At 36.9% G+C, this 17,801-nt stretch overlaps 1 protein-coding gene across 1 annotated transcript in view; it reads right to left on the reverse strand.

Moving 5' to 3' along the window:
- Nucleotides 1-17,801, reverse strand: part of KIF13B (kinesin family member 13B) — a 204,537-nt gene that overhangs the window by 19,189 nt on the left and 167,547 nt on the right. Inside the window, 1 exon segment of the mRNA XM_030312696.1 lies at nt 12,496-12,652. Coding sequence (XP_030168556.1) covers nt 12,496-12,652 — 157 coding nt within the window.

Genomic DNA, 17,801 nt, shown 5'->3' on the forward strand with positions numbered 1-17,801 from the left:
GGGGAGAAAAAAATATTAAAAAAATTTTTTAATGTTTGTTATTTTGAGAGAGAGAGAGAGAGAGAGAGGAGAGAGAGAGCATGAGTGGAGAGGGGCAGAGAGAGAGGGAGACACAGAATCCGAAGCAGGCTCCAGGCTCTGAGCTGTCAGCACAGAGCCCAATGCAGGGCTCAAACTCAAAATTGTGAGATCATGACCTAAGCTGAAGTCAGATGCTTAACCAACTGAGCCACCCAGGTGCCCCAGAAGAAATATTTTAAAGCAAAAAAATACACAATTTGTTCCAAAACACTGAATTTTCTGATGCAATTTTTTTCTTGTTTGAAAATGAACCTTTCCTAATAATCACCCCTTCACCCTGAAACTCGATAAATTCTTAAATGTCATTTTCCAATGGATCCTACGCAAATATGATCTTCCATGTCTTTTAAGATTTTATTTTTATTTATGTTTTGAGAAGAGGAGAGGGACAGAGAGAGAATCTCACGCAGGTCCTCACCAGCACGAGGATTATCTCATGAACCGTGAGGTCATGGCCTGAGCTGAAATCAAGAGTTGGATGCTTAACCCGACTGAGCCCACCCAGGTGCCTCAAGATTTTACTTCTTAAAGTAATCTCTACACCCACCATGTGGCTCACACTCACAACCCCAAGATCAAGAGTCACATGCTCTGGTGACTGAGCCAGCCAGGAGCGCCCCCCCACCCCGCTCCCTTTTTAAACTCTAAACCAATCATTTAAATCCAAGCATAAGAATACATAACAAGAGATGTAGGATTTACCTTGCTACAAATAATCAATAGACAACCTTTGATTTTCATGCTGCTAAAGTGAGAAAATATAATAAACGAGACCAACCAAGCAGGGCGAGTGCATAATAATAAAATATTCCTAATCTTTTGAATATGTTCTGATAAGCGTAATAAACAATGGATAAAACAGTCAGTACAATTACCTAAAGATCAAGACTCAGCAATAAATAACCTATCATATACACATACTTTTAAAAGGTTATGCTAATCAGAGGCAGAGTGGTTAGGGTGGAAGAAGGGAACTGAAAGTCACAGGAGGAAGGCTGGTAGGAAAGCAACCCTGCACTAGTCCAGAGACTGACACTTCAGCTGCCTGCAGGAACTGGTTCACATAGCCAGCTCCCCACTCACAGAGCTGGTCATGATTTACACGCTGCCTCTCCAGGGTGATCAGGGTAAGATGTGTTAGCTATGATGACTCCAGCACTTTTGATCCATCTGGCAATTAGATTTCTTATTTAAATGAGTAACTCAGCGTTCTACCTGACCCATCAGTCATTTGTTTGTGTGTAAGCCTGATCATCTCTGGTGTTGCACATCCGAAGGTGGTAATCCAGTCCACATGCATTCTCTGAGCAATGCCACACAGAGTGGAAGACAGGTGGCCACCAGCTGGTCCCCTGCCCAGACACACTTTTATTCCACCTGCCCCTTTCAATCAGTGACATCAAATATCAATGTGGCAGGCATGGGAAGGTGACTTCATTTTTCTGCCCCAAATTACAATGCCTCATGAGGTTTTTAGATACACTCAAATAGATTCTTTCAGTTTATCCTCTTCTAATCTACCCTCCAAATTGCAGGTCAGAAGAACTTTCTGAAATACAATTTGACCATGTCACTCTCCTGCCAGAAAGGCAGTTAATGATTCTCCACTGCCCACAGATAATTTTTTTAGAAAGGAATGGGCAAGAAAATACAAATAGGTCCTACTCAGTGTATTTCCATGGTTTGACCAGTCCCTAATTCAAATATTTTACTTATTTTGCTTTTTTAATGCTTAGTTTTGAGAGAGAGAGAGACAGACAGAGCATGACCAGGGCAGGGGCTGAGAGATGGCGACACAGAATCTGAAGCAGGCTCCAGGCTCTGAACTGTCAGCACAAAGCTCAATGCAGGGCTCAAACTCGTGAGCCATGAGATCATAACCTGAGCTGAAGTCAGATGCTTAACCGACTGAGTCACCCAGGTGCTCCCCACTCCTTCAAATACTTTAGATTCATTCATTCTATAAATATAATCGCTTGTAATATTTTAGTCAGATCCAGTGAAATCTCTTAAGGTCACAATTGTGCATGCAATTTTGTTCCTTGAATATAAATCTCAGTATGCCACTCACTAGGCTCTGTAACCTTAGATGAGGTGTTTAACCTACCAAAGTCTCATTTTCCTCAATATCTCAGTATCTAATATCACCCTCTAACCCTGTGCTCTCCAACATGGTGGCCACCAGCCCATGTAGCTACTGAGCACTTGAAATGAAGCTAATGTGACTGAGGAAGTGAATTTTTAATTTTACTTAATTTTAATAAATATAAATTTAAAAATTAAAGTGCCTTTGAGTACGTTTAGAACAGATTGGGCACGGGGATCTATTTTGTCTACTTCATGAACTCTAAATGCAGATCAAGTATTTCCGACAAAAATTTAGTATCCACATTGAGATGTGCTAGAAATGTAAAATACACACTTGATTTCAAGAACTTTACAGAAAAAAAGAAGGAAATATCTCAGTAAATTTTTTATACTGATTACAGGTTAAAGTGACAGTATTATGACTATACTAGGTTAAGTAAATTATATTACTAGAATTAATTTGACCTGTTTCTTTTTACCTTTTTAAATGTGCCTGCCAGAAAATTTAAAATGTCACGTGGGGCTCACATTCTTCTATTGGACAGCGCTGATCGAACTTAGCACCACTATTGAGCTAATGCATATAAAATCTCTGGCACGCAGTAAACACTCAGCACATTTGGGAAATACCATGGTTTTCCTAATCACTGGAATTTTGTGGTATCTTCAAAGATACTTCTAGCTTAGGTTGCTACAAGCCCAGTTTTAAATAATCAACAATTATATCTGATGTAAAATATAAATCCAAAGATTCTACTTCGGTTATCAGTCCCAAAGCCATTCAGGATACAATATTTTTTTAATATGAAATTTATTGTCAAACTGGTTTCCAGACAACACCCAGTGCTCATCCCAAAAGGTGCCCACCTCAGTACCCATCACCCACCCTCCCCTCCCTCCCACCCCCCATCAACCCTCAGTTTGTTCTCAGTTTTTAAGAGTCTCTTATGCTTTGGCTCTCTCCCTCTCTAACCTCTTTTTATTTTTTTCTTCCCCTCCCCCATGGACTTTAATTCCATTTTCTTTCAAATAAAGAACCTTAGATATCATCAATTTACTCATTCACAAACACATGTCAGGTGTCTGCTATATTCCAATGACTGCGCCAGAAGCTGGGGATATAGGGGGAGCAAACCACACACAGAGTCCCTTGCTCCTCAGAAACAGGCACTCGGGGACTAACTTATACTCCCATTTAACTTTAATTATATAAAACAACTAAAAGGCCCATTTCTTCCATCAACAAGTAAACTATTTATCAGAGGGTAAAAGTGAGTGAGACCATCAAAACAGACTTTTTATTTTACTATATTATTTATATATGTGTTAGTTCAACTTATTTGAGGTACTATGTATAGGAAATTTTAAATGCTAGTATTTCTGGAGTTGTGATAAAAGATTTTCTTATTTTTACTTTTTAAACTTCCACATGATAGCTATTAATGGTGACTTAAATATTCATGTGAAAAAAACTTACATTTTTTTAAAGGATGTAATATTCACTTCATTAAAAATAACGGTTGTTGGTTTTTCAAGTGTCTATGAAGGACAAAAGGTGTTTACTTAAAAGAGAATATTTGTTAATCTTAAAATTTTAAAAACTGGGTCTAAATCTAGACTATCACCTGTTTGGTATAACCTATAAGCTAAGAATGATTTTTACACTTTCAAATTATTGAAATAAAAGAATACTTTGTAACATGAAAAAATTATATGAAATTCAAATTTGGGGGTTATAAATAAAATTTTCTCAGAACACATCCAGACTCATTTATTAGAAGTATTATCTATGGCTAGTTTTGACAGGCCTACAAAACCTAAAATAATACTTTCTGGCCCTTAAAAAAAGTTTCCCAATCCCTGATCTAGAGAATCATACAAAAGTATACAATGACAATTTCTGAAAAATGACTGGCAGACTGAGGTCTCTTCAATCAACTTCAGTAATGACTCAGAAACTCATATTTTCACTATTTTTCACATCAGCTATTATACCTGACTGTGAAGACAACACTGTCAACTCAGTATCTTTCAATACAGTGTCCATACATTTCTGGGGCAAAGATAGGCAGCAAAACATGAAAATTTTGGAAAACTGACAGTACTAAAAGTGACTAAGAATTCATCCCCAAAGCAACTGAATGGAAATCATTTGCCTTAAATTAAAAAAAAAAGCGGGGAGGGTGCTAGTTGGCTCAGTCAGTTAAGCACCCAACTTCAGCTCAGGTCATGATCTCACAGTTCGTGAGTTCAAACCCCACATCAGACTCCGCACTGTCAATGTGGAGCCTGCTTGGGATTCTCATCTCCCTCTCTCTCTATGCCCCTCCCCAACTCGTACTCTGTCTCAAAATAAATAAATAAACTTAAAAAAAAAAGTCTGTACTCCAAAGGCAACTTGCCTTTATGACTCAAGAACAAACTGATGTACGATAACATATTCAAAGATATTTATTACATGTGGCACTTACTAAATTACAGACGGGAAATGCAATATTACATATTTTTTTTTAAGTTTATTTATTTAGTTTAAAGAGAAAGAGAGCATGCATACAACAGGGCAGTAGCAGAAAAGAAGGAAAAGACAGAGAATCCCAAACAGGCTCCATGCAGAGCTGGGCTCTGGGCACGATCTCATGAACCATGAGATCATGACCTGAGCCAAATCAAGAGTCAGATGCTTACCTACTGAGCTACCCAGGCACCCCTACGTTATTTTTAAAGAATCTGAACAATTAACGAACACTGAAGCTGGAAACAAGATATAAAGCCTTTTTTCTTATTTTAGTTAGTTATGGTGATGACACATGGGGCAGCATTGATAAGGTTTGTTTCATCAAGGAGTCCACGTATGAGTAACCCATTAAAAACAGCATCTGTGTGCACAAGGGAAGAACTAGTAGTTGGTTTGTTTTTTTCCCATTTTATTTATTTATCTTTCAGGTTTGCTTATTTATTTTGAGAGAAAGAGAAAGAGCACAAGCCGGGGAGGGGCGGAGAGAAGAGAGAGAATACCAAGCAGGCTCCGCAATGTCAGCAAAGAGCCCAACGGGAGCTCAAACTCACAAACCTGACCTGAGCCGAGATCAAGAGTCAGACACTTAACTGACTGCACCACCCAGGTGCCCCTTTCCCCCCCGCCCCATTTTATGTGCAGAAGGATTGCTGACACAAAGGATGGAATAACTAACTACACAAGCATCTTTTCAATTAGTACTGGAGATGTGCAGTGCTGCTCTCTCACCTCAAGGCTTTGTCCATCCTCCATGCTGGAAACAGTGTTGAAAGAGAGAAAATATCCCTGGTGGTTGACAAGATAGCCCCAAGCAAAGTGCAGGACACAGAAAAGGGACAGACTGTAAAACATAGATAGGCTGAAAATGGGACTGTGCTTTTGATGGTGAAAATTAAACCTGAATATTAACTCTTTAATTCTCCAGATGAACCAGAGGCATTATTTAGAGTCCCAAAGTTTGAAGCACATAAATAGCTTCATCTGAACACAAACTTCTTGATACATGAAAAAAGCTATTATGCCAAATTAATTCAATCTAACTAATTAGAGAGCAGGAAGTTCTTTCAATTATTTTATGTGCTGTCTGAGACACACACTTGAATATGAGTACAGATTTCATTAATTGCAGTTCATTATTTCCAGATTAGTTACTAAACTTGCATCAGAAGGTCAAAGACAGCAATTTTGTCAGCTGCCACCTCTTTCAGTGCAATATCTTTGCATTTCTGGAACTCAGAAATGATTACAAACAAAACAAATCTCCATAAAAATGAGAAACATAAGTCTTTATGAACACGTTCAAACCAAAACATTTTGTACAATGTAAGAATCTTTGTTTTTAAATCGTCAGAGTAAACTATTAACTTCTACCGTACAAGAAAAGATCCATGAATCTTTTCAAATACTGAAATATAATGCCAAAAAATAATAGCATCTTGATGTGAAAACCTGCTGACTCCAAAGACAAGTTAATAAACATTAATCTTTTCGTTAGAGTTTCACCATAGTTGTATGTTGTATCTTTCCATGAGGGAGAGTACTGAACACTCTTGTTTGAAAATGTCAAGGACACTCTGATTAAAAGTACTTTTCTGAGAATAATCCTGCCTTCATTACACAACTTCTGTCTCTCTTCCACCTAACAGTGAGATTATAGGAATGACTGGTAGAAACAAGACCTATCCCATTCCTCAGTTATTACCTGGACTATTTTATATTTCAAAATCTTATTTTTTAAAAACAGAAGTGACAGCAATTCCATGGTGCTTTTTGAAGAGAGCACCCTGCTATCTCTAATCATTCTACTTATTCACAGCTGTTACCAGTCTCTCGTTAATTTCACCTCTGTCATTCTGCGCCTTTCCACCCCCTGCTGTAGCAGAGCCATCCTACACAGTCTCACCGCCTCGGTGCTGCCGTCCCTTGACTGCTTATACAGTCAGCTCTCTTAGTCATTGTTTGTCAAGCTATAAATAACTCCTTTAATCCTTCCTCATAAATCATTTCTGACGTTATCCCCTGAAATAATTCCAATTGGTCAATGGATTTCCCATAGTGACACATCCAGGACCAACTGCAGTAATCTAAGCGTGGTCTAATAATGCCAAGGGTGGTGTTCAGGTGAGTCCATGTGAGTTTCTTCATTATTGTGACTATTTCAGAGAAGAACTTTAAGTCTTCAAACTAAACTGGGACAGAAATATAAAAAAGGAAGAAGTTTTAGTATCTTTCATCATAGTTCAGTGGGAAACAGCTTTAAAAATGATAAAAAGATAAAGTTGGGGGAATAGAAATAAAATAATATCCTATCATATGTGGTCTATTTGTTACCACATATTGTTGATACTCAAACCATTGAGGTTTTGGGGGTTTTTTGTGCTGTTGCACATTATATAGCTTCAGCAAGGTTACTATCTATTATCTCTACATCTTATGCAGTATTAATAATTTATCCTTTCCCATACTGTAGAATTGATCCAGATTCCTTTTAGGATATGCGCTGATTTCTATTTTTCTGGGTTCTATCTTTGATGTTATTCTATAACACACTAAGTTTTTTAGTCTTAGGTATTGATTATTTAATGACTATTTATACAGGCTACTGAAATGAGTGTACTAACAAAGCACTAGCAGCAAATAAACACAGAATCAAAGGAGAGCAAGGTTCATGGCATTTGTGTATTTCTTTGCACTACTGGTAAATGATACCACTAGATAATTCACACAGAGCTATGGCAAAGCCAGGCAGTGAACAGAGTAGTTTAGGAATGTTTCCCAGCATGAATGTGTTTTAGGCTTGTTACAAGACTGGTGATACAGAGAAAGACCATGGACATGGTGTCCCTTTATTTCCATAATGTATCTAAAAAAGTCTCCCATGATCTCTTTGGTAGAGAGAGGAAGAAATGTGGACTGGAGATGGTAGTTGCTGAACATGTAAGCTGAAATATGCTGATCTGTCACCCTGTGACTTGAGGAGTGATCTTTAGTTGCCTACGACAGGGCCCTCTCTTAGGCCCTCTAACGTTCAATTATTTTACTTATGACTCAAATGAACACAGACTATGCCCTTAAAAGTTGCAGAGATAGCTGGATCAATGTATTTTCTAAATAATTACTTAAGAAATACCTTGATAGGTACCTGGGTGGCTCAGTGGGTTGAGCGTCCAACTTCGGCCCAGGTCATGATCTCGCAGTTCGTGAGTTCGAGCCCCATGTCCGGCTCTGTGCTGACAGCTCAGAGCCTGGAGTCTGCTTCGGATTCTGTGTCTCCTTCTCTCTCTGCCCCTTACCCCCACTCACGCTCTCTCTCTCTCTCTCAAAAATAAACATTAAAAAATTAAAAAAAAAAAAGTACCTTAATATTCTAGGAGCATTAAAACAAAACTAAGATGAAAAATTTAGAAATGAATCTAAAGTTCCTTAAGTATTTTTATACATCAGCTAAGCAACACAGTAATAAAAAGAACTGCACTGACAAGAGTGTAAACAAACAAACAAAAAAGGGAATGTTAACTGACCAGAGGCACAACAAGCTAATACTGGCTTTAAAAAAAAAAAAAAAAAAAAAGGACAGGCATATGTTGCTTTGGTAGAAGTACATTATTTAGAAGAGGAAGATGATGACTCCACTATTTTCAAGTGTGGGCTTGAAAATACTTCCAGGCTCCCCACTTGAAGCAAGACTCTGACAAGGCAACTGAAGAATGATGGAGCATTTATTATGAGATATAGTGGACTAACCTATAGCTATTAATTAAGTCTAGAGAGAACCTTCTCCTCCCCTCCCTTTAACTCCTAGGTAACACCAGAGGAAACTCTGAGGCAAAAACTGGTTGGAAGGAAGCGGATTTTTTTCCTGGAAGACTAAGAGTTCCCACAAGGAGAGGCAGGACAGATCATCAACAACAGTAAGACCCTCAACTTTAGGTATCAAAGCTCATTTCCAAGTGAATGGGATGCCATTATAGTAAAGACTACTATTTAAAAAAAATTGAGGAGCACTAAAGAAGTCTAACCAATACAGCATTCTTCTTACTGCTGTTACTTTGAAATTCCGTTTGCATTACAGTGCTCCATTTCCAAGGATGAAACAACATTCAGGTGGCAACAATTTAAAACATATTTAAACAAAAGAAAACTCCATATTGGCAATGTCATTTAAAATTATGCTTTACTTCTCTGAGAGCTTTATCCCAGACAGTCAATAAAAATGATGTGAGCACAAGCATCTTTGATCAACTAAGTCCTGATGATACGCTTAAGTTTTCCCCTCCTTTAGGAATAGTTCTTCAGTGGAACTTGTATCAATCTAGGCAAGAAAGTTCATAATTATGTCTTGATATCGCAAATCCCCACTCAGATGTGATTCCCTCACCTCTAAGCTGCAAACATAGTACTTTATACCACTGGATGACACTTGACACATACAAACTATCTAATATTATAATCTGCATATGCCAATGGTCAACCAATTCTAGAGAAGAGCTAATAAACATATAAACATAACAATAACATCCAATGAAGATTAAATATGGTAATAGTATACTAATGTGGTGGAAGCTATTGTTTTAGTTTAGCTGGTCAAGGCCTCTCTAAATGCAAGTGTACTTCCTTAGACTGGCCTATCTTTACCACTGTAAATAGTAGACCACTCTATTAGAGACCTAGTAGCCATGCAAAAACTTTGGGAAAGAGTATTCCAAGTATAAGGAAAGGCAAATGTAAAAAATTCTTGAGACCAAAATGAACTTCATGTGTTCATGAGATTAGGAAGCAAGGGAGGGAGGGAAGGAGGGAGGGAGGGAGGGAAGGAGGGAGGGATGGAGGGAGGGAGGAAGGAAGGAAGGAAGGAAGGAAGTTAGGAAGGAAGGAAGAAGGGGAAAAGGCCAACATGACTTAGTATGGTGAACAAAGAAGAAATAAAGTGCATAAAGATTAGAAGTCAGGGGAACAGATCATATAGGATGCTGTAAGGCAAAGTAAGGGAATTTAGATTTTATTCAGTTTTAGTGAGAAGCAGTGGAAGACTTCAAGCCATGAATTTAAGTAAGATTTTGGAAGGTCACTTTGGCTACTTCATGAATAATAGACTTTATGAGGCAAAAAGTGTCAGACAGACCTGTATGTAGGCTGCTGGAATAATCTAGGCAAGAGATGATGGTGGCATGAATGACTGATGAAGATGGAGATGGTCAGAAGTCACTGGATTGGAAGCAGTACCTATAAAATTTTACTGATGCAATCTGAGATATGAGCAACTAGGTGGACATTTGTGCTACATACTGAGATGGATTTGTAGTTTTAAGTAGTTTGTGTGTTGGGAGTAAATAGACTTGTGAGCTGAAACCAACGGTAATGTTTTGGACTTATAAAATGTGAATGCCTAATTGATTTATGAGTGAAAAAGCTTAATGGGTAGTTGGCTCCATGAAGCCCAAGATCAGGGGCAAAGTTTGGGCTGGCGATAGAAATTTGAGCGTTGAAAATGCATAAACAGAGCCATGGAAGTAAATGGGGTGACCCATGGAAAGAAGGCCCAGAATGGAGCTCTGGGGTACCTGAATATTTGCAGCTTGATGGAATAGATGGTCCCAGAAAAGTCAACTGAGAAAGACTGAGCAGTCAGAGGAAGGGATGCCAGGAAATGTCACAGCACTGAAGCCTAGAGATGCAAGTGTTTCAGGTATGATGTCAAGTCAGATGAGGACTGGAATGGTGCAGGCAAGATGCAGCTCCCTGGTGACCTTCAGGAAAGGTCCTGCAGTGGGGTTGAGCTTTCACAAACCGAACCCCAACTGGACTGTTTAACTCCACCACTAGGCATCCTCATTCAGGCAAGTTTTGTATTTATAATATCATTTATTTATGAAATGTAAAATATCTGGGCTACTCTCTCCAATGCCATTGCTCATATATGCTCAAAAAAAGTAAACCAAATGGACAAATACTGCGTAAGGTATCTTTGAAATATCTCAAGATTACCTTCTTAAACTGGACATTACAAAATGCAGTTATTTGCCAATCACTACATTTCTTTCTAACACATTATTGTTCCTCTCATATCCAGAAGAATCAATCATTTACTGGCAAAACAGTAAAAATAATTTATTGTAGCAGGTGATTTGACTTGCAACATCAAAACTCAAAGTAGCACTGAAAAACTAACTATAACTACAGAGTATGATTCAGTAACTTCTAATGCCGTGTCAATTTCCTTTAACTTCTATAACTGTCTTCACCAAATAGCAATTGGAAAATGGTGGTTATCAAACTTTATATTTTGATAAAATCACCTGGGTGCTTATAAATACAGATTATAAAGGCACTCCCAGATGGGGTATGGATTATGAGGTCAGGCTGTTATTGCTTTTTTTAAAGTTACATTCTTAAAAATCTACCATGGAAATTCTGACACAGAGAGTCCATGCATCATACATTACAAACCAATGATGTAGTAACAGAATAATATATACAAATCCTTGGAAAAATCATTTTTGCCTAAACCCCAACCAAGGATTAGACTTGCTATTTCTTTTAGCTCTCATGGTCATAGATTCCTTCAATAACTGTCAAGCACTCCTTCTTATGTGCTTAAATTTAGTTTAAGCATCCAAAATCATGATTTTTTTTCCATCCAATATGTGTAAATGTCTGCTTAAGTAATGTTTATATAATGCTAAGTTGAAAAAATTACATGTCTGTATTGCAGCCTTACAAAACTAATACCACCCCCCTTGAATATGCATTCATAAACTTAGAAAATTCTTTTAAATAGTTAAAGGTCTCAAACAAGGACTCACCTGCATTTCTGCAACTTGAACGTTTTAAGTGAATGTGGATAAGCTGATGTCAAAAGACCTATTTCAACAACTGAACTTGCACTGTATGTGTTTTTGAAGGAGTATAAATAAATCCTCATTTATCATTTTCTGCTGAATTCACACCTACATAAGGCTGGAAATTACATTTCCAACAGGCTTCCCATTCACCATCGCATAAGAGCAGATTCCTGATTATGTTGAAAACCCTCTAAGATTTTCTTTAAAACTTATTTGAAGGCTGGGTGGAGAGTTTTAAGAAAAAGGGGAAATAAGACAAGTGATCACTTGTAACATTTTATTTTTTTTTTTATTTATTTTTTTATTTTTTTTTATAAATTTTTTTTAACGTTTATTTATTTTTGGGACAGAGAGAGACAGCGCATGAACGGGGGAGGGGCAGAGAGAGAGGGAGACACAGAATCGGAAACAGGCTCCAGGCTCTGAGCCATCAGCCCAGAGCCTGACGCGGGGCTCGAACTCACGGACCGCGAGATCGTGACCTGGCTGAAGTCGGACGCTTAACCGACTGCGCCACCCAGGCGCCCCTCACTTGTAACATTTTAAATGAAGGAACAGATAGACCACAGCAGAGGAAAAAGAGGTGGAGAGGGAAGGACGGTGATGACATAAAATTGTTTGAAATAAGAAATGAAATCAAGAATTAAAAATAGAATTACATTTTCTGTTTGGCAATACACAAACAACACTAAGTGCACTTCATAAATTTTACTATTGTTGCTCTAAGTAATATTACCATAAATCACATTAGCAGTGTACTCGGCACTTTTTAAAAGCAGAAAGGATTGAGACTGTCAGTAAGTTTCAACAGCTCTGTTACCTCTGAAAGAGTGAAGGAGAAATTATCACAAGCTTTTACTAGGCCTAAAAAGGCTGGTTCTAAGGCCCCACCACCACTGCTATCCCTCCCCTTCAGCATCAATGCGACGACACAGAGCATCATTCCACCAGGAATTAGGAAATGTTCACCATTGTTTTCCTGATGCTTTTACCTGATGTACGAGGGGAGACGGCTGCTTGCCCCTTTTCTCATCACGGACAGGGAAGAGCGACTTCAAGAGCTTTGGCATCTGCGGCACAAAGGATTTTACTGGATTCAAGTAGGAGGCTGCTAGGCTACTAAATCCTGTCAACAGTATTGAAAGGAAAAGAGATAAAATGTAAACAACTACATAGACGTTTTCTTTCTTGCAAGTTTGCCAAATTTCATTTGTAGCAAATATAACAATATAAATTATTCAAAAGTATCCTTTAAAAATATTAGAAAAACATAGTATTATTATGGCTCTCCTCAAACAAAATGTTATTTCCTTTTCCAATTAAATAACAGCAATTAGGGTAGTCCAAAAACGTTCTAATATCCAGTGTTCCTGTTAGTATCCGAAGGGTAATCCAACCCCAGTCCTGTCACAAATTGGTTCAAGCACTACCTTCTGCCCTAGAATAAGATGGGGGTTTTCATTTTTACATCACACAGCTGGTGACACACATGTATAGCTCTCTATCTAGACTTTAAACTCTTTGAAGTCAGGGACTGACTATGTCTTCTCCAGCTTTAGCTTTTCATACCTACTTACTGAATGAAGATGATGAAATGGAGCTTTTAGGAAGAAGGTGGTGTTTGAGTTGTTTTTACAGGAGAGGGATCAATGCCCTGACCAACCACGTTCTTACTTGCTCTAAATTACCAAAGGCTGGGATCAGACATGCAGACAATATCTATGATATAAAAAGATTTCTCTCCCCTTAGTGAATAAAACTGAAGTTTTAGGAAAATGTAACCTAAGTCACAAACTGTAAAACACTGTATCCACATAATACTTTAAAAACAACAAGCAAGTCAACCTGAGGAACTGTGTGTGACGCTGCCCCAATGGAAGCACACAGCCACCAGCATACTTCTACTCTACACTGGCCCCTGAAATGACTTTAAGTTCATTGGCAATACAGTTGCGACATGGACCCATACAGTTCCAAGGTTTGTAAATTTTACATAAAGTAGTATAATAACTCTAAGTAGACTGTGAAAGGTAAGGATATTTTATAATCATGAGAGCAATCACTAAAACAATAAAGCAAAGAGATAGCTATAAATTCGAAGAGATGTGTTAAAGCGGATTTCAAAAAAGTCAAATAATTTACAAGAAGGCAAAATTAGGAAAGAGTAGAACAAAACAAAGGAAACAAATAGAAAATAAGTTTGAGACGAATAAAGAGCCAGAAGGACATAATCATCTAAATGCTGAGACCAAACAACAGGGACAATCTAGACTTCTCCCTACAGTTAAATTAACATTCTACACTGAGGAAGACCCTTAATTAAATGAAGATCTGGCCAAAAATCTTTCAAAGGCTGCATATATCACAAAGTGAGACAATCAGACACAAGGTGTCTCTTGAGGTAAGTACACAAAACTACCCTTCCATTTATCCTACCTTCCACCCCTCCCTCAAAATGGCCTGAATCTGTTCAAGCCTGTAGAGCTAACTACCAATTCACAGGAAATACGGTTGATAGAGAACCCTGTTTAAACAACCTCAGGGGGATGGTAACATAGTCTACTGTGCAAAAGACGTGGTCTCTTCAGCAAATACAATGGATGGGGGAAAAAGACAAAGAACATATAGATTAAACTTTAACTCAAGACACATATCAACTCATCACAATAAATGAACCTTACTTAGATTTTCATTCAAAATAACTAAAAGGTATTTTTGAGCCAATTGGAGAAATCTAAATACTGACTAGATATTTGATGATATCAAGGACTTATTTTTAATTTTTCTTAGGAGAGAAATGTTATCAGCTCATCAGCTCTAGAGAAATGTTACTGCTCTAGAGACACATGTACAGATATTCACAGATGAAATGATATCTGGGATTTGCTTCAAATTATCCAGGAGAGGGCTGGGAGATGTAGCAGGAGTAGGGGTACATCAGACTAGTGATGAACTGATCATTCTGAAGTTGGGAGGGCTACCTGAGAGCATATGGTGTTATTCTTTCTACTCTTGTATGTTTGATATTTTCCATAGTAAAAGGATTCTTCAAAGTGAAGACAAAATAAAAACTTAAAAAAATTTTTTTAATGTTTATTTATTTTTGAGAGACAGACAGAGCATGAGCAGGGGAGGAGCAGAGTGAGAGGAAGACACAGAATCCGAAGCAGGCTCCAGGATCTGAGCTGTCAGCACGGAGTCCAACGTGGGGCTCGAATCCACGAGCTGTGAGATCATGACCTGCACTGAAGTCGGACGCTTAACCGAAGGAGCCACCCAGGAGCCCCAAAATAAAAATTTCTAAAGGGTTTGTCACTAACTGATGACTGCTAAATGCACTGATGATAGATGTAATTCACAAAAAAGAAACTAAACTCAGAAAGACAGAGTGGGATGCAAGAAGCAATGATGACCAAAGCAAAGTGGAGAATAATGTAAATCAAGTAAGCATGGATTACAAGCTTTAAAACAACAACAACAAATTTACAGAACTTTAAAACAAGGTATTTCACTCCTAGGTATTAACTCAAGAGAAGTGTTCACAAAAACACTTATACAAGAACAAACTTGATTCACAGTAACCAAAAACTGGAAATAAGCCACATGTCCATAAATAGAAGAACTAATTAAAAATTGTGACAAATTCAATTGTGATAGTGAATGTTTCTCAACAACAAAAAAATAAATTACTGAAGGATGCAACCGTGTGGATAACATGAACAGAAATGTTGAATAAAAGAAGCATAACACAAAAAGAGCACATATTGCATGATTCCATTTGTATGAAATTGTAGAACAGGCAAAACTAATCTGAAGGAATAGAAATCAGAACACTGGCTGATTGTGGAAAGTAGCTGGAGTCCTGTACATCTTGTAAACTTGACTGGTGGGTAGGTTATACAGGTAAATGCATTTGTCAAAACTCATTAAATATGACCCATAGTCAAGAAAAAAGCAGTCAATGTAAATAAGACCATGAGACGGTCCAGATGCTGGATTTAGCACACAAGTATGTTGAAGTAGTTTCAGACACAGGCCAAGGAAGTAAAGAAGAATCTGATCTTAACAAATGTATAGGTATAAAATATCCACAGAGAAATTAAAACTTTAAATAAAGAAACAAGTGAAATTCTAGAACTGAAAAGAATAATAACTGAAATAAAATATTCTCTGGATGTACTTAACAGAAGGTTGGAAATGGAAGGAGAAATTATGCAACCAGAAGATATAAGAATAAGACAAAAGGATGAAAAATAAAAATTAAAAAAAATTGAGCTCCTGTGACCTGTAGGGTAATATCAAACAATCTAATACGTGTAATTTGAATCTCAGAAAGAGTAGAGAAAAATTGTTGGGGGTAAAATGTAATAATAGCTGAACATTTCCCAAATTTGTTGAAAACCACAACTTACAGATCCAAGAATATCAATGAAACACAAGTAAGATAAGTACTAAGAAAACCATACCTAAGTATACCTTAGTCCAAGTGCTGAAAACAAAAATTGAGAGAACTATGAAAGCAAACAAGAGAGTAAACACAGACATATTACATGTAGGAAAAAGAGACAGAAATGATGGCTGATTCTCAGCAGAAAAGGAATCTAAAAGACAATGTAAGATGTTTGAAGTGTTGAAAGAAGCTATCTACCCAGAATTCTCTAGCTAGTGAAAAAATTCTTCAAATAAAGTGAAATGAAGATAATCTCAAAAAGGGGGGACAGCATTCTTTTCTCTCCAAGAGAACTTCACAATAAGAAATACTATAGGATATTCTTTGGACTATAGAGAAATGATATTGGATAAATATAAGACTTCATGAAGGACTGGATAGTGCCAGAAATAATAAATATGAAGAAAAATATAAAAGATTTTCTATAGTCTTTTAATCTGGCTGTTTTAAAGCAGAAAGAGTAACATCATAAAATGGGTTCATAATGTCTATAAAAGATATAACAACAATAATACAAAATAAGAGGGGTCCAGGAACAGGCAAATGGAATTATACACTTACAAGGTTCTTATATTTGTGCAGTGGGAAGTGATGTATTATTAATTCTAAGTAGACTATGATAAGTTAAGAATCTATACTAGAATCCTTGAGCAAAGACTTTAATAAATAAATACAGAAATACCAAACAGCCAGAAATGGAAATAAAATTAAATACTAAAAAATATTTTTCCAATTATCCCAAAAGAAGGCAGAAAAGAAGTTACAGCAGAAAAATAAAATAAAATACAAAAGGCCAAAGAGAAACCAAGAGCAATGTAGCAGACATAATAATAATAATAATATTAGATGTAGAAGAATTAAATATGCCAAGAAAAAGGCAAAATATGCCAAGAAAAATGTCAAGCTAGATTAGAAAATAAGTTAGAGCTAACTATATGCTGACAAGATAGCAAATATTTGTTCATTTAAAGAGCGAACATAGCTAAAATTTTAAAGACTGAGAAAAGGAGACACCATTCAAACAATAATCAAAAGAAAGTTGATGAGGCTACATTAATATCAAGTGAGACAGATTTCAAAGTAAGAGAATTCCAAAGATATAAAGGGACATTTAATAATGATGGAAATATCACTTCATTGGGAAAAAATAATGTATATACCTAACAACAAAGTTCCTACAAGAATGATGTAAAAACAGATAAAATAAATGAAAAAGTAGGTAATTTTTCATAATCATATTTGGAGATTTAATGCCCTCTCTCAGTGATGGATAGGACAAATAGAAAAAAATCAGTAGAAGGACAGACTATTTGAAGAACCGATCTGACTGAATAAGCTTATCAACCACACTGACCTGATATATACAGAATGCTATGCCCCCAAACAGAACAGACCTTCTTTCCAAGCATACATGGAATGTTTACCAAGGTAGAACATAGTCTCAAAAACATTCCAAAAGACTGAAATATTAAAGAGTCTCTCTGATCATAAGGAAATCAAATACGCAATCCATTAATAAAAAGATTCTCACCAGACATATGAAAATGAATTAACATGCTACCCAATAACTTACGAGTCAAAGAATAAATCAGAGGGAAATGAGAAAATACTTTGAATAGAATGAAAATGAAAGCACCATATTCCAAAATTTGTGAAATGCAGAAAGAAATAGAAATCCATGAAACAATCAAAAATAAAAACAAAATCAATGAAACAAAGTAAACAATGAAGAAAGTAAAACCAACTTTCGTTCTGAGAGAAGACTGAGAAAAATAAGACATGCCTCAAATGTACTCAAGAAAAACAGAAAGAAAACAAAAATTAT

Source organism: Lynx canadensis, chromosome B1, assembly GCF_007474595.2.
Source record: "Lynx canadensis isolate LIC74 chromosome B1, mLynCan4.pri.v2, whole genome shotgun sequence".
Lineage (NCBI taxonomy): Eukaryota > Metazoa > Chordata > Mammalia > Carnivora > Felidae > Lynx > Lynx canadensis.